This window comes from Juglans regia, chromosome 2 (assembly GCF_001411555.2).
Source record: "Juglans regia cultivar Chandler chromosome 2, Walnut 2.0, whole genome shotgun sequence".
Classification (NCBI taxonomy): Eukaryota; Viridiplantae; Streptophyta; class Magnoliopsida; order Fagales; family Juglandaceae; genus Juglans; species Juglans regia.
The window spans coordinates 8,980,004-9,007,710 of NC_049902.1; the positions used below are offsets into that span (position 1 = coordinate 8,980,004).

Below are 27,707 nucleotides of genomic sequence, written 5' to 3' on the forward strand. Positions count from 1 at the left end.
TAACTTTTTCATCATAACTAAAATATCAGTACCCACACATATTCAAAACTTTATAATTATTTAAAAAAAAAAAAATTAATGGTGGCTGTCAACGACCACATTCTGACGACCGACCACCAAATTCCGGCGACTGCAGCCACCACTTTGAGTGACTGCTGAAATAGTGACAGAGTGTGCATTCTTGCGCACTCGCATCAGAAGTTCGAGAATGTGAACTGAAACAGTTCGAACAGACGGACTATTGGAGAACTACGAAACAAATTAAACATTAAAAGAACTCTTTACCTCTCTCCATACTCGGGTTCAAGTCTCACTACACTATTATTACATATCAGAAATCATTTAAATCATTACATAAGATCCAACTCATGTTTCCTACTAAAAGATACAGGTAATAAGCTCAACTTCAAGATACATTGCACTGCCAAATGTCACATGAACCAAAAAAGCTTCTGAATACTGTCCTATGCTTGGTACATCATGTTACAGCTAAAGCTGAACAGAACAAAAGAAAGCCTTCAGCTGATGATTTTTACTACAATAATCTTGAAACGTTGTGTGGTTAGGGAACAACAAAAGGGTCAAGGGTCACGATACAAAAGGCCCTTAGTATCAAGGTGGGAGCCACTTACAGTAGAACTAGGTTGAAGTATGTAAGGTTATCATACAAAATCCATTCACATTTGAACAACTGACAGCACAAGAAGTACACCCACCAGCATCTCAACCATCCCTGAGTACTCTCCATTGGTGTTGATTTGAACAAAATTCAATTTGGAACTTTCTGTCTTGGGTGAGTGATTATATGAAGTGCATCAGTACTACTGGTAAGCAAAGCATGTATTGGCATCATCTTGAGGTTGGTGTGCATTGGTAGTACTGGAATCATCTTGAGGTGGGTGTGCATTGGTGATCTCAATAACCTTACGGTAGAAACCCCATGATAGGTTTGATTCAGTAATGGCACGTTGACCAAATGGATTCTCCTCAACATATTTCTGAACATTCTTGGCCATAGCTAACCCTTCCATATAAACTCGAAGATCACCGCCAGGTCCTGTGGTGAAAGCAAGTGCAAAAATTGTGGCTTATTGTAAAATAATCAGAGCAAAAGTAAGATGGGGCAACACTTTACATTCCAAAATTACCAAAATGACATACCTGCAGTTCGAATTACATAGCCAACAGTATAACAAGTTCCAGTGGCAAAAATGTAAAGAACACAGGTTGGGATTAAAAATCAGCAACAATACCAAGTGATTCATTTATAATTTTTTGTTAAGTGATTGGAGAAGAGATTTATATTAGGAGAGAGAACTTTAACTTTCCATTAACCCAAAGTGTCTCACCTAACGACATGTCTTCAACATTCCAATATCGATATGTATGTGGAAATATTGCTGTGTTCACCTATAGCAACAAGAAGATGCAAAGATGAAAAAATATATCATTATTGGAGTATAATCCAGAGTGTAAAAAACAGGCCATATTTCCCAAGTGACAGTGGGGTTGATTAGCTCACTGGATTAAGTAAAGCCTTGTACGGTGAATCATCGACCAACAATGTGTTTGCTTCATTATACTCCCCCTTTTCCCATGGAAGATTAGGCTCAAGCTTTTCCCAAAGTTTTCTAAGTTCCTTCAAAATCATAGGCTTCTCTTTATTCTCAACAGTACTGAATCCGGTACTGGTACAGTGTGACTGATCCTGCCAAAAAAATAAAAAAAAACCATTAGAAAATATTGCACCATATAATGCCTTGCTAAAAGCCATGGTTTTTGTCAACATCATATGGATTAGATAAATCATCGGCTTTTCATCAATGGGACGTAGGCCCTAGAAATTGTTTGCACCCATGGGGTTGAACCTTAGACATAGAGGGAGCATACCACTACGACCAAGGCTCTTACCACTTGAGCCAACCCCTAGGGATTAAAAAGCCATGGTTTTAATTGGTTGCATCATTCACCAAACAAGATTGCAATGACAGAAAGAACAAAAAATACACAATAAATGTTTGATGACATTATGCTTTTTAAAAATTCCAACTTATTAAAGCAAATCACAAGTTCACAAATCGGGAGCATTTTAGAATAGTAGCAACTCTGAAAATATTACTATGAATTTGCTGCAGCGCCTGATCATAGGCAAAGTGAGGGAAGTGGACAAGCAGAAAGAGGACACTCCTTAAAGATTTTTAAAGTACTAAAAATTTAACAAGTTTACAATCTTGACAAAAACAAAGTTCAGAGAGTAGGTACTGGAACTTTACGAGGCAACCAATTACAACAAAGGAAAGTTTAATCAAATACGACAGCCATCACTTCACCTCTTTTAGTACAGCATTAAAATTGTGAGTGGTGGTGACTGGTGAAGGATGAACTAGAAAGGGTAACATAAAATGCCAAGCAAACATACCCAGAAATTGATACAAAAACATGAAATTTAGTAACAACAAATGAAGATTTAAAACACAATTACCCAGCAGAAGAGTAACTTGTGTCTGGAATCTCCCATAAGTATATCAATCAGCCTGTCCATGTTCCTCCTACAAAATGTTACAGTTGTTTTGATAAGTTCCTACAAAATGTTACAGTTAAGGCACAAATTCATCAATCATAAAAAATGAAGCTGATTGGATCGCGATAGACTACACATCTTTTAAAAAAATTAAATAAAAAAAGAATCATTCAAACTAAAGAGGAAAAAGAGTAATCAGACAGATTGATTATTACTTGGTTCTTGATGACCAAACACCCACGACAAATCTGTCAAAACAAAACTGTAGAAAATCGTCACAAAAAGGCCTCTTAAAAACTGGGGAAAAAAGAACAGAAAGAGAGACAGTCAAGTTAGAATTGAGTCTTTGAATGCCAAACTCTATATTCATGCTCAGTGTCGAGTTTCACCTGCTTTGCCTGATATCATTATGTCTGCATTATACCCATTAGGAACATAAGGAACAATATCAGCAAGAAGCCCATTCAAATCAAGGATGAGAAGCTTTTTCTTAGAAGAATCCAAAAGAGATTTTTCTGTTGGAGACTTCAATATTTCTGAAAAATTGTGCTCTTTGACAACAATGCCCGAATCAGTGTCATCTTCTACTACACCTAAGTGTGATGGACTGACTTTCATCTCGGCTCTCTCAACATCCATCTGCTCTTGGTGCTTGTATGAAGGATCACATCCAGATAAATTAGTTGTAGTCATACCATTACCATAAGATGCCGGTTTATCAAGCTCTTCATTTACATGAGATGTATACTGTCCTGTGATATGGTTCATATGAAGCTTTCCCCCATATTTATGGTCTTTGTGGTCTTTAGGGACATCTGGCACAGAAGCATCATTCACAAAACTAATTTCACAAAAATTATTTTCCAAATTCGTCATTTTGCTTCTCTCCTTGCCGTCCTTAGATGCAAGTTCACTATTCATGCAGTTAAATGAGGCATCCTCGATCAATTTATCTTCCATAACCTGTTTTATGGCAGCATGCTCTCCTGAGAGTGAGGTATCTAACTTCTCCATTAACTCGGCTGTTGGTAATTCACCCAAAAATTGGTTCATAAGCCCTTGCATATCATCCTTGATGGATTCTAAACTATTTTGAAAGGATGAAGAGGACACTTCACTACTCTCACCTACAGTTCTACCTCTTTTCCCCCTACTATAAGTTTTCAGATTCTTCTGGTCAAATAAAATACATTTGTTCTCTAGGTCATCATCACATTTCTCTGTCAAACCAGTATTTGCACTCTCAATAAATCCAATATGCTCTCCAAGGATGAGGGGTTTATGCTTTACATCTGCCGAGTTCATCTCTGAAACTTCAGAAACAGTGTTCTTCTCATCTTTCCCAATATGCTTAACATTAGTGGCAACTTCTTGAAGATCATAGTCCATACCCTTAACCTCTGACCCAATATGCCTCTCATTCTGCTCCTTTCCCTCAACCTTCACTTGAGAACAACTTACTTCTACATGAGACCCTGCCATTTCTCGTTCCAACATTAAGCACGATTTGACTGGAGACTGTAGAGATTGATCTACTTCAAGGGCAGTAGGCAATCCCCTCTCCTTTCTTCTTTTCTTTGATTCTAAATTACTTTGGGGCGTTCCCGATCCTGTCATTCCACCAACAGTATCCAAAGAATCTACATAAACCACTTTCAGGACTGGTTTGCATTCAAGAAGTAACCAGCTAATGTATCACTAATCTTCACACAATGACTGTGCTTCTTAAATATGCTCCACGCTCCTCTTAAGCCACAAACTCCATTCTGCATCGCTTACTGTACTCACCACATCCATCTTTAGCTAATATTATTGGAAGCCATATATATCAATCTCCGCATTGAAGACCTTCCACTACCAGATATCATAGCATTCTTCCTCCCATTATCCACTTTTACTCCAAACAATCTCCAATCAATGTCTCCTTGCGGGCCTCTTCCCCATAGTTTAAATACGCGTACAATCTTGTTTGTTTGATTCTTTTTAGTCCCTTTCTTTACAATTCCCTGCAACAGTTGTTAATATAAACAATTAGTAAGCATCATATGGTATAAAAGAAATCTTATACAGAAGTCCTGCTTGTCAAACATATAATTAAAAACACAAGTACAAGATCCAAGAGCAGAGCTCAACATTTCTTGTAGAAAAGATTAGGGTCTCGTAATAGACTGATAAAGGAAATAAGTGGAGGAAGGCATTAACCCCCAAGACCTGAGTTGGCTTCTTGTGATGAATTTATAATCAGTGGGAGCACTTGTTCTTAATAATGTGTAAATTTACACGAGGACACCATTAACAAGAAAAATATGAAAGCCATCTTCTGGTAAATGACACATACAGGACATATGTGATACCCCATATGATATGGATAAGGGTAGGTGGTGTATGGGATCCCACATTGCTTAGGAAGGAAAAGTTCTTGCTCTTTATAAGGTTCCAATGGAGCTCCAATTGTATCATTGACTAGTCCTTTTGGAGTATAGGCCATGTGATTTTGGCCTTCCATTAGAGCGTTACAAATGGTATCAGAGCTTATCCCAACCAGAAATGTGGGACTTGAGCCGTGCCACCTACAATGGACAAGCCCGACGAGGACGTCGGGAATTTAAGGGAGGTAGATTATGATACCCCATATGATATGGATAAGGGTAGGTGGTGTATGGAATCCCACATTGCTTGGGAATGAGAAGTTCTTGCTCTTTATAAGGTTCCAATGGAGCTCCAATTGTATCACTGACTAGTCCTTTTGGAGTATAGGCCATGTGGTTTGGGCCTTCCATTGGGGCGTTACACCATACGCAATTTTATTGTAATTTCTTATTTGAGAAGAAGAAGAAGAAGGCAAGAGATTGTCAAAGAAGAGTAGAGAAGACAGGTCTACATAAGTCTCATCATCATAAAATACATATAAACTTCCCATTCACTAATAGAAGGGAAGTTACACAGATGTTATAATACCTTGGATCGTATATTAGAAGGTGGTGAATGGGATTTGACATTGTTTGGGAAGAAGTAGTAGCTGCCTTTTATAATGGATTCCAAGGGGCTCGAATTATAACATTGACTGGTCCTTTTGGAGTAAGACCCCAAATGTGGCTTGGGCCTTCCTTGGGTCATTACAAATGGTATATGAATCAAATCCAAGAAGTGTGGGATTTGAATCGTGCCACCTATGATAGAATGGACTCCTCACATCAAGGATTAAAGGGGAAGATTGTAACACCCTGAATTGTATATAGGAAAGTGGTGAATGCTTGGGTCGTTACGATGTTCTCCTACCCTCCTCCTAGTCCATAATTCAAACAATTACCATTCTAAACTTGTAGTAGTAATCTCCTGAAATACATCAAACCAAATACAATCACCAAATTACTATAAAGCAGATTTCTAATACATCTTGCTACTATTTGACATAGCAAAAGATGTCCGTGTCACTGACAATAGATTACATAAGCTAATGCAATATAGACATCAGAATGGAATAGCTTCCTAACAAATGACACGTTTTATTCATAGAAAGATAAGCCACAACCTTTTTTTTTTTTTTTTTTTTTCTTAAGAAGTAAAATACAGGCTTATTCATAATAGAAGTGTACAGGATTTTTAAATAACCAGACTTGAGAAAGTTGGAAATAATTATTACATTATCTGTAAGAAATTGTCAAACTATTAAGCAAAAGTAACTTTCCAGGCCTCTGAATTCTTACATAATTACACATAAAAGTTGATAAATACAACCACAAATGCTCATAATCTGTTGGGTGCACAAGTCTGAGCAACATTTAAACTTACAAACTAATGCAGCAGCAATACCAAGCCAATAAGATTGCTGGAGGAGGTCTGAGCTAAGCATTGGCTAAATCTTGAAATTCTAAAACTCCATAATGCTTTCTAAGCCATACTAGGGATTATCCACCTTCCATACTTCTATTTAAGAATGCTCGTGTTGCGGCCAAAGTTTTGAATTTCGTTCTAGTGATCATTCCGGTTAAGGTACTAGTATGAAATATTTTGGTACCAATACGTTTCGGTGTACCGTTTCGGAATAGTCGTTATATAAATAAATTATATATATATAAATTGCATTCTAAATCTTAAAAATATCAATATAAATATTAAAAATATAATAAAAAGTGAAAAGTTACTCAAAGCTGTTTGAAAATGAAGCATAGTAAAAAGCAAAGAGATTGACAGATTGTCAGTGGGTTTTTCATTTGTACAAGAGGTTTTTTATTTATAGGAGTATACATTGCTCGAGAAAGTTAAGAGAGAGTAATGGATATTTTTATTTTCAGGAGTACTTGCTCCAGAAAGCTAAGAGAGTTTATTCCAAAAAAGAAAAAAAGTTAAGAGTTTTCTCGTTGCTCCTGAAAGCTAAGAGAGAGAATTAGAGAAAATTCTTTATTGAGAGAGAGAGAGAGAGAGAAGTGACTGCTTTTTTGTAGGTGGCCATGTTTTTAGCATCGGAGTAAGCTGGGTGTGAATTCGGGGCTGTTTTTTAATTTTAGAGGGTGGGGTGACTTCTTTTTCTCTTTGATTATTTCTTCCCAATAGGGTTTCACTTCTAAATGGTTATGCCTTTTGTCTGTAATTCTTGTTTGTTTACATGGAGTTAGTTCCTAAAACTTCATATTTCAACATGTTTGAGCCCTGTCTTTCTATGACATCTTTTTGTCTTGTAATTCGGTTCTTCACGAGGAGCTGTAAGAATTTCTTTTCAAAATATAAAAACTCAATCTTCATCACAGTTTTTAATCTTGGATGCCTTCTGTTTTGTTAATCATGATTCTAGAGAATTCGTACAGAGTATTTCTTCCCCCATCACTCTCTATTCCAGACTTTTCGTCATCAATGTTTTGGACCGGAATGCTAATTTCGGCCCGAATACCAGAATCCGACCAGAATGGGCTGGAACATGCCGAAATGACCGGAATTTCAGCCGGTATGGAACATCCCTCTAAGCCGTTCTGGCCAGAACGGAAATGAAAACACTGGTTGCGGCAATTCCGAACAAAGGAAAAGGAATTACTCCAAGGGAACTCTCTTGTACAAGCTCAAGTCTCTAGGCTGAATAACAGGATAAACTTTTAATTTGTTACAAGCCCAAATGATGGATTCAGTAAATTCTTGCCAATAAGCACGCCCGATGGATAGAAACACTAAACCAAAGCCTCACATACAAAATAAGCAAGGAAAAAGTGCCATATTCAAATAAAGAAAAACCATGAGACTGAATTACAACAGATGCCATGGAACAATATAATTTTTTTTTTTTTTATAACCTTGGGTATCCAGGCCAGCTTGCGCACACCTCGACTAATCCCATGGGGCCCTGAAGTCAACGACTAGGTAAACCTCCAGTGGCCCTAAGGGGGACTCGAACTAGTGACTATTGGGGCCATGGAACAATATCATATTGAAAAGAGTTCATCTTCCATCGGGGATGTGGTGCAAAAGCTCTCTTTACACCATCAAATAAGAAGTTGACAGATCAACTTCCCATTATTTTATAATAAAAAAAAGTGAAATGCACCAGATAATTTCCCAAAAAAAAAAAAAACCAGAGAAATTTTCCAATCCTCTTTAAGTTGGTCTTTGGTTGTTGAGCATTTCCATCTCCAACAGTCACATCTTATCACCCACTCCCATCAGCTCCCTGTTTTAATAGCCACCCCAAGTTTGACCCTCTCACTCTTCTTCTTAGTTAGTTGGGTATTTGGATCGAAAATGAAGCCCTTGACTGTGGAGATGTTGGTTTTGTGATTTGTTCTCGTTTTCAATTTTTAAGTTTTTATGAAGTTATATTTTCTATTAGGATTCATGAATTCTCTAAAAGTTCAATACGAGAAAGAAGATAGGGTAAATAAAAATGGGTACAAGGATGGTTATGTTGTTACATTTCCCAAGGCTCAAGTAGATGCTCTGTTTATGGCAGAAACTTTAGGAAGGAAATGGTAGTAAGTATAGAAGTTGAGCAAACTTAGTAGCGTCAAAGGATCCTTTTTGAAGCAAGAGAGGATAAATGGAGAGAGAAATTTTATGAAGATTAAACTGCCAGTTTTGATAGATTCAAGCAAAATGAACTTTAAAGATGCACTCCAACAAAATGAGATTCTGGTAAAATATTGTGCCATGTATTAGGAAATATGCATGCCTTGATAATTTTCTAGAAAAAAAAATGCATAAAAAAATCACAAGGTCATTCTGCAAAGTAGTTGTGAGCTTGTGAACACTGCAAGGTGATTCTGGGAAAATATTGTGACATGTGTTAAGATACTGCTTTCACTCTTTTCTCAACCAAGGTGATGGAGCCAAAATCTCTTTGTGGAAACTGAACATGAAAACATGATGTAACCTCTAGTAAAAATTAATCAGAGTAGGTGGCAAGCATCAGCTACTGTTTTCATCTGCAGCCAGCAGACCAGGGCGAGATGTGTAGCAGAGATTGAAGGGATCACAGCTAAACTCAGAGGCTGGAAAATATCTCTCAGAATGAGATTTATATGAATTTGGGAATCAATTCAGGTCAACTCATTTTTCTGAAAATACTGGGAAGCTGACATGCCATCTTCCCATTAGAAGGTGTAAAATAAGGTTTTGCACCGCATCCTGATCAAAGCCCATCTCTTTTAAAAACCAGTAGACTATATAAAATTCTGAAAAGTTATAAAATTGGACTAAATATTTATGAACCTATATAGGAACTCACGATCATGATCACAACTTTCAGGACTTTCTGCAACTTTTAGAAGACAAATCATTATCTTCTGTAATTAACCCTGTTGAAAATTAAACAACTTTGTAAATATATCACTGGTCTTAATAGCTTGAACAAAGCACCTTGAAGCACATATTTAAATTTTTTTGACAAGTTAAATTTGAAATATTCTTTTTTTTCATTTTATCTCTCTTCAACTAGTGTAGGTGCTTCTCTCATATAATTGAACGTTATAGGGTTGTACATCCTTGGTCTTTTTCTTCAATAAAATTACTTACTATCACAGTTGGTTGCAAATAAATCAATCAATCAATCAACCACAAACAAAATCACTAGACCCAATTGAATAATTATAGCTACGTACACCACAAATGAGAACCTTTGGGTCTCTTTCAAACGCAAAGGTGGACAGGGATATTTCCAACATGCTAATGTACCTATGGGATCCTTGATTATCTTTCAATGACTATACTTCTTCCAACTATTTTGAATAACAACAAGAAGCCAATCCTATTTCTTTTCAGTAAGTGCAGAGAGGAAGGTGAGCATTGGAAGAAACATATAACCTCTGTCCCCAACTAGATGGGAGCTTATAAATAGCAAGCTTATTAATGAGACAAAATATATATATATATATATAAATTAATCTTCCTAAATCTGAAGAGAAATAGAATGAAAAATAAAATATTTTAAGACAGCCTATAAAGGAAAGCACCTCGTCTATTTTAAGACAGGTGCTATCTAATAAACAATGATCATCCTAAAAGAAATTAATCTTCAAGGGTAACAAGTATTTGCACGCAGTATGGTAAAGAAATTATAGCAATCAGCTAGATCACCAAGTCAACAAATCCACCATGACTCAATGGATTCAATCACTTCAAATGATGCAAAGATATTCCTTGATGACGAGGAATCTCAGCATGCAAATGAAACGTATCTTTTATTTGGTTAAACCCATGACCGTGTAACACGTCCACAGCACATGGGTTAGGTAAATCATCAGCTTTCACCGATGGGATGTGGCCCCAAGAAGTTGTTTGCACCTAAGGGTTTAGACCTTAGACCTAGGAGGAGCATACTCCTAAGACAAGGGTCGTTACCACTTGAGCCAGCTCCTAGGGGTTTGATACAGAGATATTAAAAGTAAGGAATCATAGAGCAAAAAATTATTTCAAAACAAAATATTTTTTACAAGTCAATTGTTTCAATAGCGTAGAGGTGTGCAACCCACATACAAAGGAAGTATATAAGAGAACACAGCCTACTAAATAGAATAGGAAAAACAATAAGAGTCCATAAAATCTAGAAAACTAGCAAATCAAGAGTTGTTGCAGGCAGCCATCCAACTATGACAGAAGCCGAGTCTAATGGCTTTTAACTCTAATACTGTCCTCTTGCCAACTTCAAAGGTTCTAGCATTCCACTCTTGTGAAATACAAAACCCTAAGCATAAAGAAACGATCTACCCAAAGGGTTTCGCTAACAACTCCAGTACCTACTGGGACATTAATCCACTCAAACCCAAAAAGATGAAAGATCAATAGTTTCAACTCCCTATCTAGCTCAAAGTGAAGCAGAAGGTGATCGATGTATTCGCCACTCTGGATCCACATATAACGTCAACCAACTTTTTAACCTGTCTCTTTGTCAAATTATCCACCATAAGAATCTTCCCAATGTCCGCCGTCCAACCAAGAATGCTACAATTGAAGAAGCCTTGTTCCTCTGTATGCTTTTTCAAGGAAATGAACCTCCGACTTGAGGGTTGAGCACATCATAGAAGGATTTGACCTCAAAACAAAACACAAATTGCTTCTTCTTTTTTCTCTTTATAGAGTGGAACCTCAAGAAAGAAGAGCCCTTTGAAAAAAAACTCTAGGGCTGGGGAGTAAACCATGGATGCCATACCTCACCCACCAAGTTTTGGTGTTAAGTAACTCCTGGTGTGACATCAAACCAGAACGTCCAAATCTAAGCTCGTCCCAAGTTCATCTTTTGACTACTAAAATGCAATTGACCGGTAAATTTGTAACATAACAAGGGGAAACAAAGCATCGAGGACAGGCTAATTCCTAGTCATAACTAGCCTTTATCAACTAACTTTCCAAGTTTCTTTTCTGGGAATTTCTCAGCACTTGCCGCATTCATCAGAGCAAAGTCTTATACTTATCAGGAATATAATAGAACTGTCTCATTTCAAAGAAAAAAGCACAAAAATTTTGAATCTCGGATCTGCCGAGACGCGTAACCGCCAAACTTTTTCTTATTTTAATTGTACTTAGTTTTAATCTGCTTCAATTCGTCTCAGCAATCAAACAGAGTATCAATGAGAATGTTAAGAATAGAAGAAAACAAGTAAAACCAAGAAAAATAAACATTGCCAATGATGAAATCAACACTTATAACGCTTAATTCTGTTAGAAAGAATCTCTACCAATACCCATTTCGTAAAAATTTGGCAACTTTGAAACGAATTGAAGATAGATCCAACAATAGATAAAACTAGAGCGACAACGTTAAAGGAACAGAGAGAGCGAGAGAGAGAGAGCACCTTGTTATGGGGATTTGAGTCGCAGGGATCGTAAGAAGAAATGCGACAGACAGAGGTCGGAAAATTCGACAACTTTTCGTTGACGTGAGCTGCTTGTGCAGTTGAAACAGCATCCTCGTTGGATTATAGATTAAGCAAATGCAAATGTCATAATATCGCGTGATTTTATATTTAGTTATTTCACTCTAAATTTATTTTTACATTAATTATTCATCTATTAATCAAAATAAAAATAAAATATTTTTAATGTAATAATTTTTTTTCTAAATTAAAAGTTATATAGAAATATTAATATTATATAATAAGAGATTCCATATAGGAATCTTACAAGGACAATCATGCAAGCAAAGACGAATTTATCTTACAAGAACAATACAAATGCAAGAAAATCCCAAATAGCAATATGGATTTCTTTTGCACTCTCTATCTTACAAGAAAATCTCTAATAATAAAATCCTAGACCCTCATTCCACAATAAAATCATCACACCACTTCAATCAACATCACAATAAAACAAATTTCAAACATACTTAACTATTTTTCAAAACTTACAGCAGGATATACTGGTGCTACTAGGATAGGCTACTGCTATTGATGGACAGAAGCTACTGCGATGAAACCCCAAGTCTAGGAGGGGATTGAAAAAAAATTTCGATCGCAAGAACCCCAGCTCACAAACAAAAAGATAGAAAAGAAAAAAGGTGGGGATCGAAAAAAAAAAAAGAAAGACTCAATGTGTAAGGAGATTTTTCCTCCACTAAGCCCAAAAGGCCTGTGAATGAAAGAGAAGCAAGATCAAAAGCCTAGCCCGAGGAAGAGTCCCTAACCCAGCCCATTGGAAAGCTCCTATGAACACAACTTGTAGGAGAGATGGTGTTGCAGGAGATGAGACTCGTCGATCTGAGGATCCTTCAAGTAGTATCCAGTTTTTAAGTACCTGCCCGCACAGTAAGCGTGATATATGGAGAACCATTGATCTACTGACAGATAAGACATGAAAGGACTAGAGGGGATATAGATTAAGAGAAAAATGTCGGAAAACCATGCCGCATTAATGGCTCCACCATCCGAACAACACGCCATAGTAATAACGCCATCACAGAGTCACACAACATTTAAAGATTTTGACACAAGGAACAGTACGGGGGACATAAACTTCATGGAAGCAAGCACTATCTGCTCTTCAGACATGTAGTATAAATAACAGTTCACAAGTATGAAAATATCTCTATGATCCTTAGACTGCTTCACTTATTTATAAACTTCAAAAAATATTTATTAACTTTGACATCGAAGGTTACCCGGCCTCTAGACACACTTGGAGACAAAAAGGCAATGATTTTAATTGATCATGAGAAATGAAAGAAACCTAACAGAAATGAAGAGATGAATGAGAGAGAAATGGAGGGGAAATACCACAGGAGAGAAATGAGTTCGGAAGAGGGAGAATCGGGAGAGAGAGAGAGAGAGAGAGAGAGAGTATTTTTTATTCCATTTGGTCTAACTGCAGTGAAATCCAAATATGACCCACAACATTAATTTACTGTAGCTAAAAGTCATTTTTTTTTATATTTGCATAATTCAATACAATGTATCTTTTGACTCTATTATCTAAACTCCTCAATTTTATTTATTTATTTATTATTATTATTATTATTATTATTTTGGATTTGCATAATGCAACGAGGATGCTTTAACTTGTTGTGCTTGTGGATTTGCAACAGTGACGGATGGGCTAACCGTTTACCCAAAGTTACACTGGAATGGGCTTGCCTTGCTTATTGATAGGAGTGCCCATCTTCTAGTTCCAAAACAAGTCGAATCAATAGGTTTTATTCATTATTATTCCATAATACAAATCATTTTTTATAAATGTGATACTTTTTATCACTCTTGAATTATCTCTTAATTTTTCTAAAAGAAATTTAAAAATTGATGAATAATATCACTTCATTATAATGGGATAAAGAGTGGGATAGTGGTGTTGTTTGTAAAATTTTTCATTACTGAATTGCTTGAATACTCTTGCAATAAATGTTATTAAATATTTATACGAAAATTTTGTATAGTATCAAAAATCAAACAATATAAAAAAAAATTATAAATCTAATTTTGAAAAATTAATTTAAAAGATCATACAAAGATTTTACTCAAATCCTTGAGCTAAGAGAGAAAAATCAAAGCTTTCCAAGATAATGCATTTTGAATAAAATGCTCTAATATTTTATGTGTGAGTATAATATTTATAAAGGATGTAGATTAGGGTGAGTTTGGATGTTGAAGTGAGTTAAGTTGAGTTGAGTTGAGATGATAAAATATTGATAAAATATTATTTTTTAATATTATTATTATTTTGAGATTTGAAAAAGTTGAATTGTTTATTATATTTTGTATTGGAATTTGAAAAAGTTGTAATGATGAGTTAAGATGAATTGAGAGTAGTTTACTAACCAAACGCAGCTAAGAGATTCAGCCCAAAGCACAATTGTGGGAGGCACTGTTTGATAAAGAGAGCAACTATTTATTCATCATACAAGTGATTATAACATAGCTATTCATCATACAGACTTCTCACACAAAGATACTTGTTGCACAGAAAATGTTTCTACCTGGCCAACCAACTTGAGGATACCTCTACGTGTAAGTCAGGGAATCCTACATCCAAACTATCAAGTGAGGTCAAGCACGACACCGTCCACCACAATCCCCACGAGGCATTTTCCTTCTCGTGTGAAGCACGTGCCAACGTTTAGCAGAAAGCTCCAAAACCATAAAAGAACTGCTAGGGATAATTTTAATATATTATTAGTACTAGTCTATTAAAGATTAAGAATAAATTAATTTTAAAATTAGAATGTAACACAGAGTTATTCCATTAGTCTATTAAAAGACTAGTTCGTTATGAATGGAATAATAAAAAAGAATATTTGAAAAGATGAGGTGTTCTCTTACTCAAATTAGAGAACTACTCTTAAGAATGAATCATGTAAGTTTTAATTGAACCATGCAAGTCGAGAACATTAAATGAACAATAAATATCATAGGTACGAGCCTGAGGTTTCCATCTCCCTTGCACTTGAGACCATCTAGTTTGGGCAACAATTTAAGATCTTTTTCCCACAAATCCACTAATTAAAAGACCAAAGACCAGCCATTACACCAGTGCAATATCATTTTCATTTTTTTTTTTTTTTTTTTTCCACACTGGCTCTCATCTTTTTCTACTCCTTTGCTATGGCTGCTGCGTCTTCGTTTGCTTTGGCAAAGTTCTCATTGTTTCAAAATATAGAGAACTTCCCTCCTTATTTATGAGATAGGTTTTTTTTCACAAACAATACATGATTCCCATTTCCACATCAAATTTTTGTCATAATTAGTAAAAAAAATGGAAGATATTTACCGAGATATTGCAAGAACAGTAATTTTATGGATGGAAACATTTACAGAGGAGTCTAGAACAAAACACAACAGCTATATTCCAAGAAAACCATACATGCACCCTTCGCAGCTGACTCACAACTCTGCTGAGGTTGGGATCCCAAGTAACCTTTGTGCTCAAGTTCATCCTCCCAAATGCTGTAATATTTTTCTTGCACTTGAAATTGCAAACTGCAAAAAGTACAGACTTCAAGATGCCGGCAGAAAACTCCATCTATTCACAGAACCCTACAATGTTGACAAAACTATCATAGAGCTCAATTTGCAAATCTTCTACAGTAATAAGCTGGAATCGCAGCTTACATCATCTTCTACACCTTGACGTACTTATCCACATAGCCCTGCAAAATATGTTGGGAGAGTGGCTGAGAAGTATGAAAGATACAACTTCAAAGTATCATAGAAGTACATGGTTAAGCATAAGCCACTGTTTGCAGGCTCAAACTCCCCACCACCACCTTAAGAAAATTTCTGCACACAGTTTCTACATAGAACCCTTCAATTTTATATAGACGTCTTGATCAACTCCATTCTCACAGATCCCGGAAAAAAAATTAGAATGGCCATGAAGCATTTCTTATGCAATTTCTTGTTTTTCTTGACAGAAAGATAGAGAAAGTTGAGGAATTGAATATTACTGGGAGCAATTAGCAACTTGTGTTAGTATGTTTACTATTATTTATAATAGCCTACTAGGCCATCTCTTCCTAGTTTGAAGTTTAGCCATTGCTAGGAGAAGGTTTAGCCATTCCTAGTTTTACAGCGACAAGTTATTGATAACCTCATGAGATAATAAAAAGGGGCAGGCCATCCACTAACGTCATGCCATGTGAAGAGTGAAGACCCATCATCATATTTAAGAACACAAGGATTGGGCTGAGTTCGTAGCATCTATTTTCTTTTCAACAACAAATGCTTCATACATCTAAAGAGATAAAATCCATAAAAACAACATGAGTATGGGTGGGCATGTAGAAGCCAGAAAAAGGATTTACCATCACAAGTTTGGTCAGTTTCCGCTGTGATGAATCAATATATTGATCTATCTTTGCCTGAGACTTGGGTACCTTGTGGCTCTTCATGGCTCCAGACACCTTATCAACAGTCTTCTTTACAATGGTCTTAAATGCCTCCTTGCTCATATTACCTTGTCGCCACGAAGGCTTAAGAACCTCTTTTACAAAATCAGCAACAGCAATCTTGAAAAGTTTCATCGATCGAGAATCTTTGCTCTTTTTGCTCTTCCCCGAGGACTTAATCTGATCAATCTCAATGTCACCCCCAGTTACGTTTGCTACATTAACAGGAGTACTTGGGCTCTCATTCTCAACAGCACCCACTTCTGCATCTGCAGTCTCACCATATTCATCATTGTCCAGAGATGTAGTTGAAGCAACAGCCCCAATCTCCTTATGCTTCTCTTCCACATCAGGCAGCTTGCGGGTCCCACTGAACCTTAATATGGAGTCAGACTCACCAGTATGTTCTGGCTTTTGACCATGATCATCTCCCCTGAATGAATTCGATGCCGGTTCAATGCTGTCAAAAAGTGGGTCATACTGGTCGCCACCTGACCTAGGCAAAAGCTGCCCAATTGCTTTAGTGGAACTTGGTGAGAAAGTCATCTGGCTTGATCTGACATGGCCTACACCTAGCCCATCAACAGGAACATGGCTCGGCTTGAAAGAACTATCAAATTTACTAGAGTAAGGTGCGTCCTTTTCTTGCTTGAATACACCAGAACTAAATTTGGAGCTCAGAGGCTGCTCAAAAGTAGATGCATAAGGATTATGATGAGCAGAAATTCTTGAACCCCCAAACTCAGGAAGTTGAGACGACTGATGCCCACCCAGAAGATCTGAAGGGTATCTGGACACCGAGCCAGTCTTTCCAGGCTCACCCAAAATTATATCAGTTGCAGGGTATTTCAAACCATATGGTGGCTGTTGGCTCTGTGAATAGGGAAGGCTCTGAGAAGATGACTTTATAAGTTCACCTGGAGGCAAACTGTCACCAGAAAAAGAATGCATTTTGTCTTTAAATAATTCTCGTGCAGAGGGCAGCATGTTGCCAGCAGCAAAGGAGCTTGAAGAGATTAAATCCTGGGCTGGAAGCTGTGGAAAGTGATTCTCTCTCATAAGATTAATGCCACCATAAGGCTGACTAGGGTGGTTGCTCTTTGGCAGAGGGTTTGATCCCAAATCTTCTACATAAGGGAGTGGTTGATTAGGCCCCTGCCCTGGAGCACAGGCTTGAAGAGGAAATTCACTAACTCGTATATAAGCAGCCCTATCACTAGGGTAGATCCTTACGGAAGCCTGAGAACTATAAGGGAGCGAGGGGCTCTGCTGAAACTGTGAAGAAACACCTGGGGTGGCAGTTCCTGCATCACCAGTTGAATCATACAGTGGTCGTGGAGGGGGTGGCGGCAAGGAGGTCCAAGAAGAATTTGGGGGTACAGAATATTGGGAATGTTGTTTGGGTAGTGGAACTTGATAAGGATGAAAACTGTCCCCAGGAACAGATTCAAATGGAAAGGATGCACCCTGTGGTGTCAAGTCATCCTTCAGCAGCTGCACCGTATGGCCAGCATTTACACCTTGTGGGACAGGAGGAGGGTGCAACTCAGAAGGATGATGAGAAAACCCCATACCAGAAATGCTATGAGATGACTCTTTGGGAGCCAGAGATTGCAATGAAGATTGTTCAGACGAAAGCGGCCGGCTGGTAGAGCTTGAGTCAGGCCATGGCTGAGTTGATGATTTCATATTTGGTAAAGGTTCACTTGTTGAGAATTTATTAGAAGCCAGGGATGTATGACCAGGTGATGAATCGGATATAGAAGAGTCATGTATCAGCTGAGATGGGCGATCAGCATTTTGAACCCCTGTAATAGAAAGATTGTATTGACATTGCTGAGTCAATATATTTTTAATAAATGAATGTGCATCTGGAGAAATATTACCTTGTAACTTTGGGATATCAGCATCACTTGCAGCTTGAGAGAGAAAACCATCCACTGACAAAGGCTGTTGAGAGTCCACTGTTAACCGCCTGTTCTCAGCATCATGAATATTAGTAGTTTGCTGCTCTTGCTTTTCTTGAACAACTTGCATTTCCCACAATTCGGCAGCTACATCTCTAGAACTCTCATGGTTAATGATATTAGAATTAAAAATTGGGCCATCACTATCCGAAATACCAGATTTCCCAGCATCATTAAGAATATCTTCCCTTTTCCAACTGATATTCCCATCTTTCGTAGCACCATGCACATCTTGATAGGGATGCAGCTCCTGGCTCTTCGATGCTTCGCGCTCATTATTAGATACATTTGCTGAGGTTTTATGGATGTCTTCACGAGTATTAGAGTTCCTCAAACTAGGAGGATCTTCTGGATACTGTCGTTTGCTCTTCTGGTACCTTGATCCACTGCTCCTGTCAGATTCATGGTGCATATACCGACAGGATGCTCCACGGTAACACCTTCCTCTACGGAAGTCAAAGCATTCTGGAAGATGACCCTTCTGCCGCCTCACATTTTCAACGCTGACCTCACCTGCACGCCAGGATAGGGGAGACCTGCTCCTGCTTCTTCGATTCCTTGGAGACCAGCTGAAACATGGGATGTATTGACATTAAAGTTTTGACAGCTTCTATGCCCCAGAAAGTTATGACATAAGTACAAAGTACGAGGTTACAAGTAAAGTAAAAGGCCTATTCTAAACACCAAACAGCAAGTAATCAGCCAATTACAGTGATCAAGTTGTATATAAAATGCACAAAATACCTGCGAGATCGGCTTCGCCTCTCCCTTCTTTTCCGGGTATGACTCCTCCTACCCCTGTCTATAGGAGATTGGCTACAGCTCCTACTTCTTCCCCTCTTACTACGCCTCCGAGTGTGGCGGGAATCATCAGTGTCACTGTCAGTAGCATCATCCTTCACCAATCTCCCAAATTCATCAACTTTTAAAGGTGTCGATTCAAGTTTCATGTTTTTCTCTTTATTTTTCTTTTGAGACATGGCACTCTTAGAAACATCAATACCAGTGCCTCCCAAGTCATCTTTTTCCAAGAGAGCCTCATGGGAAGCAAGATGGCTAATAGCCACTTGATTTTCATGATTATAATCAACGTGTTCATCAGTTGTCCCACTTGAGATAGATACTGTACCGGCATCCTTCACCACCTTTTGTGAATCTGAGGTAACTTCTGGAGCCTTATGGACAATGCTAGATTCAGAGTGCAGTCCAAACCCCTTTTCAGTCCCATAGAAACCCTTGGATACTACATCTGTCCCTAGATTATAACCAGAATCTCTATTGGAATTTATAGCAAGAGGTGTAATTGATGGTGAAAGCGTTAGGGGACAACCATCTTCACAGTGGGGCTTATCATCATTTTCTGAACTGTCATCGGAAGCATAGCCTTGTAGAAGTCTGAATGGGCTGCCACCTTTGATTGGTTCACCAAAACACTTATCAGTAGGGATGGTTTCAGCTGCAGCAAAAGTCTTGGACGGAAGAATAAGCTCATTGGATAGAGGAGCACTAGATTTCTCTAAATTTCTGGCAATGGTATGCTCTGAAGCTCCAGCTGAACTCACAATTGGGATATAAATTGGCTTTCTGAATGTTGAGTTGTCAAGATGAAGCCCTGAATAAAATATAATAATAATAAAGTCTGAACTTAGAGGAGGTGCAACCCAATGAAAGCTCATTCCATATCAATGAAAAAGAACAAGCTAGATGAGAAATGAACAAAAAAGAGAGATTATGAATACACAGTTGACATGAGATAAACTTTAACAAAAGTCACACAGGTCAAATAAGGTCATAGTTAAACTTTAACAAAAATTACACAGGTCTAATAAGGTTATAATCCATTGCCTCCATCAATTGGTGTATTGTTGGGAGGGTAGTTTATCAAGTTTGAAATTAAACAACCCTACAGCTGCATCAGGAACTGAAAGATCCAAACCAACCGAGTCCCTTTGGAGCAAGGTACTATGAGCATGATCTCCAACTCCTAGAATAGGTAAATTCCTTATTTTTCAATGAGAAGTTAATACTAAAATTATAAGTTACAATTAGAAATTATAAGTTACAATTAGAAATTGAGAAAGCTGCAATGTAAAGATGAATCTTGTGTACTGCAAACTCTATTAATAATTCAACTAAAAGGATCGTCTACAAGAACTTCACTTTCAATATAAACTGTGTGAATAAACAAAAATCGGAAATATACGAAGAGGAGAAATATCACTTGGAGGGGGGATCATTGTGGAAGGATATTATTGATGCTAGATATGGTATTGGGCTGGGTGGTTGGTGCTCTAATGAAGTGAGAGGGGGGTATGGTGTGGGATTATGGAAGTATATAAGGAAGGGGTGGCCATGCTTTGCAAATCAAATTCGTTTTGTAGTTGGTGAGGGCAATCGAATCAGATTTTGGTAAGATGTGTAGTGTGGAGAACGGGCATTGGAAAGGGTTTTTCTGGCTCTATACCGTATTACAGCTAATAGGGAGGCTTCAATAGCGGATGTGCGGCTATTTTCTCATGGTACGCACCAGTGAAATATTCTGTTTAATAGGGATTTCCATGATTGGGAATTATCTAGTGTTTCAGTTTTTTTCAGCTTATTATATTCTACAGAGGTTCCTATGGCACAACGAGATAGCTTGAAGTGGAGGTCTAATAATCACAAGAGATGTACAGTCAACGCGTATTATAGCATCTTGAATACACACCTTGACAATATTCCGTTCCCATGGAAGAATATTTGGAGAGCTCGTGTGCCTTCTAAAGTAGTTTTTTTTGTTTGGAATGCTGCTCTTGGGAAGATATCGACCACGGACAATTTGAGGAAGAGAGGTTGTGTATTGGTGGATTGGTGCTACATGTGTTAAAAGAATGGAGAATCCGTGGACCATCTCTTATTACACTGCGAGGTAACAAGGGTGTTGTGGGATGAGATCTTTCAAAAGGTTGATGTTGCTTGGGTTATGCCCTTGAGAGTGGTGGATTTGTTGGGTTGTTGGACAAAGTTGCAAGGTTGTCAACAAGTGGCAGCAGTGTGGAAGATGATTCCATTGTGCATTATGTGGTGCATTTGGATGGAAAGGAATGCGAGGTGCTTTGAAGATAAGGAACGCACAATGACTGAGTTGAAGAATTTTTTTCTCCACACTCTAATGTGTTGGTTTTCCACCATTGTTTTGCATGGGGACAATATTCAAGATTTCTTGTCTTTAATTTATCGTTCTTAGAATGTAATTAGGAGCTCTTATGTATACTTCCTGTGTCCAAGGGCTATACCTGTTTTCATCCATATATATAATATCTATCTTTTACTGATAAAAAAAAAAAAGAAACATCACTAATACCCATGAAGTTGATATGACCCTAGTCAGAGTATAAAGTCACTTCAACAAATCTGTGAACATTAAACAAATAAATTACATTATTAAAAACAACTCTAAAGCTCGAGCAAGGCTCATGGTTTGAGGCATAAATTAAAGAAAAAGCTTCAAGGTGCATGCTTAGAGACTTTGAAACGTGATTCACTTTGGAGGGAAAAGATCATAAGAAAATCTATGCTAAAATTGATAATGAAGAGAAAACACAGAAAAGAGATATTCAAGTACAACCTTTACCTTCTTCGCCTATTTTGGAGGGCCCAGAGCAAGTCCCTTTTTCAAATGAGGCTTCCTTCATTAGGCTACCTTCCGCTAAACTATGTAGTGCATGTAAACAATGCTCATTTGCATCAAGCTTCTTAGGGACCAAATCACACCCATTGTTTGGTATTTCAATTGAGTGATTGAATCCCTGATCATTGTCAGACTGGGTGAAATCATCTTAAAACCACCCATTAAAGGACCAAAAAAAAAAACAAAATCAGCTTCATAGTTGTCAAAAAAAGGTGCTCAATCAAAGACTATATAGACCAGGAGAAATATAAATAACCACTTTTAACAATTCTTGTTTTCCCCTAAGGACTCTAACCAACTAAATTCAACACTTAAACATCATCAGAAGAAATGACTTACAATCCATATAAAAAAATTAATAAGGGAATTGGACAGCCTGAACAAGATCAACATGAGATAAATTCACTTCAACTTAGATATTATATGAAATTTAATTGGAATAAAGAAAAACTAAACCAAAAAAGGCTAGACATTAGAAAGATATGATGACCTATATTTTGGCTTAAAAGAAGGCCAGAATCCAATACTTTAATGGGAAAAAAGCTAGACATTAGAAAGATACGATAACCTATATCATGGCTTACAAGAAGGCCAGAATCCAAAACTCTAATGGAAAAGAATCTCATAGCCTGTGATGACAAGTGAAATGTAAATCAACATCCTTGGTAGATTGTATTTTTTCACTAAGAAAACCAATTAACAAAATTATAAGAAAAAAAATTGTGTTCATTGAGATGGTTTATCACTGGTTGCTTTGGATGTGAGAGCCGAAAGGTCAGTTTTAATGGCTTTGTGGTATTAAGTTTTCTACATCGAGCTATAGATTTTCGTTAATGGGGCATTTGGATGGAGGTAATCTTTTAAGATTCTTGAGAATCTTAAACGATTACCCCATTTGGATAGACTTAAGTGGGGAGAATCCAGATGGCTACGGGAATTTGGAACCCATCCCAAGCACTTTTTTTTTAACGAATTATTAATTCCATTCTAAAGTCCCACCTCACTTGGAATGTCCTTTTTTTAAAATGGACAAAACTATCCTTTTAACTTTTTTTAATTAGTTATATAGGTTTATTTAGATAATCTACTTACAGCTGATCAACATTAGTCTGATTATTTTTTAACTTTGCCTAATGACTATAAATATGACTAAGTGATTCAAGTTCTTGCAGATGCGACTGCGAGTCAATTATATATGAGTGGCATTGATCTATGGTCGATAAACTTTTTAACATTTGCATAAACGTGTTTTTTTTAATTGTATGCTGTTTTTTGTTTGATACTATTTGTTTGATCAACTTTTATGCTACTATTTTATCAAAGAATTTTATGTTACAATTTTGTTATTTATTGTTTCCATTTGTTGAAATAAAAAAATAGAAGAAATACTTCAAAAAGCCCAATACACTTCAGAGAAAATATTGGGATATTTTGGAAAGAACAAATAGTTCCAATATAATTCTTAGAAATAAACCATACATAAGAACCTCATATTACAGTGAATCATATCATATTCCCAGTATTCCCAAAATTGAATTTAGTCATATTCCCAAGAATTCAAATTCACAGACATCATATTCTTAGGAATTTATATGCCAAGGGAATGTTAGATTTCGCAAACAAAACACCCCATGAGGGTATAATCTTCTAGGTCCTTATTCAGTGAACTCCTGCATATCATTTGTTCATTATGCACAATCAAAAACTAGAAACTTGAAATTTTGATAACGACATTAATTATCAGCAGTAATAAATTTCAGAAATCCAGACAGCCTGATTTTATTATTCACACGAAACCATTAGATTTACGCAAGAAAAATTTAGCAATAGTAGAGAGGGAAAGAGAGAGAACCTTCAATGCTGCATTGTAAGTCAGTAACTCTTATCAGTATTGAAAAAACTCAGAAAAAATTTCATAGCCATTCAATGACGTGGTTGGTAGACTTCAAGTTTATTATCTACTTTGCTTGACAAAGTACTGAATGATCTCCAAAAATTCATTTCTACTGTTGTAGTATTGTATCCTACTAGAGGATTTCTGCAATAAATAACTAGTAAGTACAGTTTTTTAAATAATAAAAAATTAACTCTTTAAAAGGAGAAAAATCCAAACGCTTTCTCAACAACATTCACATGATTTTTTAAACAGTAACTTTTACTAGTGCGTGGTGAACTCCAGAAGTTCATAACAAAAACCTGTTGAACCTTAAAAATAAATTTGTAGATCTCATCATAACTACATGACAAACAGATAACGAAATTCTAAGAAAGTGACAAGTATCTTATAACACATGACATGAAAGCCAGTGAGGTCAAGCCTTCATCTAAGGAAAAGGGAAGCAATCAAGCATGAGGTACAAACAAACTAGATATAAAAATGCCATATTACTAATACTGGGAAGAACAACCACAATAGGTCCTACGTACCTTCCATCTCCATGTCAGAATCTGTAGGTGAATAACATCCAGATCCAACAATCAGATGGTCAGGTTGTGTTGAAGACTCATTTTTTAAAGGCCTCAATGACGAACCACTTTGCCATTCACACGTCTTATATGCCAAGATGCATTTCTTCCTCATCCACAGGAAATACTCATGAGCAATTGCAGCTTCACTTCCTGGCTCACCACCATATAAAAATGCAAATTCTGGATCCTTGGATTCATTTATGTGAGCCATATCTTCAACACAATTCCCATTCTTAGCAATAAGCTGGCACAAATCTTCAATGTTCTGAACAACTTTTTTTTCTGATGGCTTAGGAGGAGGTGGAGGAAGATCCGATATGGCACTTCCATCTGACATACCATCTCCAGCTAGAGGACCCACCTCAGAGTCACTTCCAACTTCCTGATTTAGATAGGCAACATGGGTAGGGGCATTATGTCTAACCTGATTGGGCGCAGAAGATGATGTAAATGAAGACAGTGGTGGTGGAGAAGGCAGACCAGGAGGTGGAGAAGAAGGTGGCGGCGGTGGTGGTGGTGGTGGCGGCGGCGGTGGCGGCAGAACCATGGAAGGGATATGAGACTCTCCAACAGTTGAAGGTACAAAACCTCCTACTTGAGCAGGACCAGATATACCATAAGTGGGAGGGCGAGTTGGGATATGTTGAAGACCCTGCACAGAACCAGGCTGCTGTGGACGTGGATGAACAGGAGATCTATACAATGTTTGTTGCGGAGGAGGAGGAGGAGGTAACACCCTGGGAGGAGGTGGGGCCTGTAACACTTCCGAGTGAGGACCAAGTGGTGGAGGTACTGGTGGTGGAAGGTGATGCATATTTTGTGTCCCTAAATGCGAATGATATTGTGAATTCTGTTGACTATTAGAGTATGTAAGAGGCAACTGGGCACTTCCATGAATTTGTAAATAAGATTGACCTGTGTTTGGCATCCCACCAGCTGGGACTTGAATGGGTGGACCTTGGTGAACTGAGAGGGATGGAACAGGAGGAACATGCTGATGATATATATGAGGACCTGGATGACCTACATGAGGTGGAACAGCAGGAGGAGCTTGTTGATTCAAAGGAGGTGGTGGGACAGAGTGCCCTTGATGAGAATGAGGGGGAGGAGGTGGTGGAGCAAGAGGTCGCTGTGGATACGCAGTTGACATGGGTGTATTAGGACCCTGCCCAAAATGAGGACCATAATTCCCTTGACCATACATCTAATGTGTTACGGCTTCACTGTCAATCTGGTAACAATTCGGTCACTCAGATTTTCACAGCCAAAACCCAATTTTTGCCCATCTCAGATGCTGACACAACTCATAGCACAATTTCTGGTTCAACAACATAAAAAAGCTGAATGAATTCATCGTGAGAAAAAACCAGTAAATACTACACTGCTACAACATTTATGTATGAGTACTACAAAGCTACAATTAATAAAGCCAAAAACACTTTCGAACTATTTCAAAATTTAATTGGGACCCAACGCACAAATATACCACTTTTGGAAACCCATAAATGAAATTAGCATTTTTGTTTATCATTTCAATCTTAGCACCTAAAGTAATTCCTTCACATTTATACGTCATGCTTATAAAAAAAAAAGTTTCAGAAAATTACAAATCATACCGAATAAGCCTCAATAACCAAATTCAACTGAAAAAGAAAACCATTTCGGAAGTCGAAATTATCCGAAGCAAAATCCTCTCACTGGAAATGTATCATCCCCATCATAAACGGTATAATTTTTTACAAACACAATAGGAAAAGCGACCGCTGATCTTCCCTTTCAGTGCCCAGAAAACCTACGATAAGAAGCGAAAAGAAAGAGACCTAAAAGTATCCACTGTGTTAAGTCTAACCCCATTGAAGTATCATTTGGCAATAAGCAGATTGTGCCAATCTCAAAAGACCGTTTTCCGTCGTCTTCCTAAATATTCCCAGCAACCAAACAGAGAATAAAGCAGAAATTCATTAAAAACTAATTCAGAACTAGGCCGAAACCTTACCTATAAAATCCAAATTCACGGAAAGGAAATGACCAGTCCACGCGATTCAAAGGATTATAAGTGCGAGAGAATTCTGAAAACGACGTAGCTTTAGGGAGCTTCGAAGAGCTGAGACTATAAAGTATAAACCCTAGAACCTGGGCAATTGAAAGTTTTGGTTGTTTTTTATTTTTATTTGTTTTTCAACAGTTGGAGTGAATGTCTGAGCATATTGGGGGCTTTATAAACCCACCCCCTAAAAATAAAGAAAACAGAAAAGGTCTCATTTTGTTTTTGTTTTTACTTTTGTGTAAGCTATGTTTTGATTCCCTAATCCTAACTCGAAAGCGTGAGAATAAAGAAAGGAAGACACAACGGGTGCAGAACCCAATTCGGATCCGGATATCCGGCCATAATCGACTTCAGATTAAAGTTTTAAAAATTAGGTGGTTATCCGTCGGATAAGTCTCGAAAAAATCCAAGTGATTACTAGATTTATTACATTTTTTTTTCTTTTGAAAATAATTTTTATAGTACTTTTTTTTAAAAAATTCAAATATCATGTTTAATATCCAAATTTTTTTTAAAAAATATTTTAAACACTTTTTAAAAGGTTTTTTTAAAAAAACAAATCTTTTTAACAATTCAAGAGGTTTTTTTTATAGGCCTTTATATTTTTATTTTTCTATACAAAATAAATAATAATACATAAACACACACAATACATGCATACTATATATTACATTGTTGTTTATATCACAATACAAAACATCAATTTACGAATAACAAAAATAATAATAATACATAACAACAATATCAAACTGTAACACTCAATACTATTTGTCTCCAATATAAACTTATCCAAACTGATTGTTTCAGTTTACTTAGTTGGTGATAAATTAAGAACATGTAAATTAAGATTAACTCTGGTAGAGAATGTTGCTCCAAGCATTAATTTATCACAAAACTAGTGAAAAATATGCCAGAAATTTCTAATAATCTTGCATGGGACAATCACTCATGCATGCATATTTTTTTTTTATAGGTAATAAGAAATTTTATTCCAAATAAATAGGTATAGTCCAAATACATAGAAAGTATATAAGAGCATATTAGAATAAGTATACAGGACAATCACTCATGCATGCATGTTAATTAATGTTGGTATACATACGACTTTGATATGTCAAAATAAATACTTGAGAAGTTTGTGAAAACGCACCTTCTAAAAATAGTATATTTGCATAATAAATAGGTTAAATCTAAAGTGCCTTCAAAGTAAAAGAAAAAACATAAAAGTATTGCATGCATGCATG

General features: G+C 36.9%; 2 protein-coding genes across 5 annotated transcripts; both read right to left on the reverse strand.

Moving 5' to 3' along the window:
- Positions 1–300: 300 nt before the first annotated feature.
- LOC108994211 lies at positions 301–11,928 on the reverse strand. Of its 2 annotated transcripts, none has more exons than XM_018969338.2 (7): positions 11,794–11,928; positions 2,911–4,527; positions 2,737–2,818; positions 2,483–2,549; positions 1,523–1,708; positions 1,350–1,410; positions 301–1,057 (listed from the first exon to the last, which is right to left on the reverse strand). In XM_018969338.2, the coding sequence occupies exons 2-7, from the start codon at positions 4,136–4,138 to the stop codon at positions 822–824; spliced, it is 1,860 nt and encodes a 619-aa protein (XP_018824883.1). In that variant the 5' UTR covers positions 4,139–4,527; positions 11,794–11,928; the 3' UTR covers positions 301–821. The 2 variants fall into 2 exon arrangements, with proteins under 2 accessions (XP_018824883.1, XP_018824884.1); XM_018969339.2 differs by having other exon boundaries at positions 1,523–1,702; positions 11,794–11,916.
- A 3,213-nt stretch (positions 11,929–15,141) lies between these two features.
- LOC108994192 lies at positions 15,142–26,588 on the reverse strand. 3 transcript variants are annotated; one of them, XM_018969314.2, is made up of 8 exons: positions 26,413–26,588; positions 25,332–25,734; positions 24,375–25,241; positions 21,885–22,094; positions 19,022–19,889; positions 18,197–18,846; positions 16,227–18,118; positions 15,142–15,572 (listed from the first exon to the last, which is right to left on the reverse strand). In XM_018969314.2, exons 2-8 carry the CDS (start codon positions 25,618–25,620, stop codon positions 15,543–15,545), a joined length of 4,806 nt encoding a protein of 1,601 aa, XP_018824859.1. In that variant the 5' UTR covers positions 25,621–25,734; positions 26,413–26,588; the 3' UTR covers positions 15,142–15,542. The 3 variants fall into 3 exon arrangements, with proteins under 3 accessions (XP_018824859.1, XP_018824858.1, XP_018824856.1); XM_018969313.2 differs by having other exon boundaries at positions 21,891–22,094; positions 24,375–25,734; XM_018969311.2 differs by having other exon boundaries at positions 24,375–25,734.
- Between the last annotated feature and the right edge of the window lie 1,119 nt (positions 26,589–27,707).

Excerpts from the sequence above, each read along its gene's own strand:
- LOC108994211 (XM_018969338.2), bottom strand. The coding sequence starts at position 4,138 with ATGACAGGATCGGGAACGCCCCAAAGTAATTTAGAATCAAAGAAAAGA. Across the intron at positions 1,709-2,482 it reads ACAAGTTACTCTTCTGCTGG|GATCAGTCACACTGTACCAG; the intron begins GTAATTGTGTTT and ends TTTTTTTGGCAG. Across the intron at positions 1,058-1,349 it reads TGTTGAAGACATGTCGTTAG|GACCTGGCGGTGATCTTCGA; the intron begins GTGAGACACTTT and ends CTTTCACCACAG.
- LOC108994192 (XM_018969311.2), bottom strand. The coding sequence starts at position 25,620 with ATGTATGGTCAAGGGAATTATGGTCCTCATTTTGGGCAGGGTCCTAAT. Across the intron at positions 18,119-18,196 it reads TGATATCCCAAAGTTACAAG|GGGTTCAAAATGCTGATCGC; the intron begins GTAATATTTCTC and ends TTTCTATTACAG. Across the intron at positions 15,573-16,226 it reads AACTGACCAAACTTGTGATG|GGCTATGTGGATAAGTACGT; the intron begins GTAAATCCTTTT and ends CATATTTTGCAG.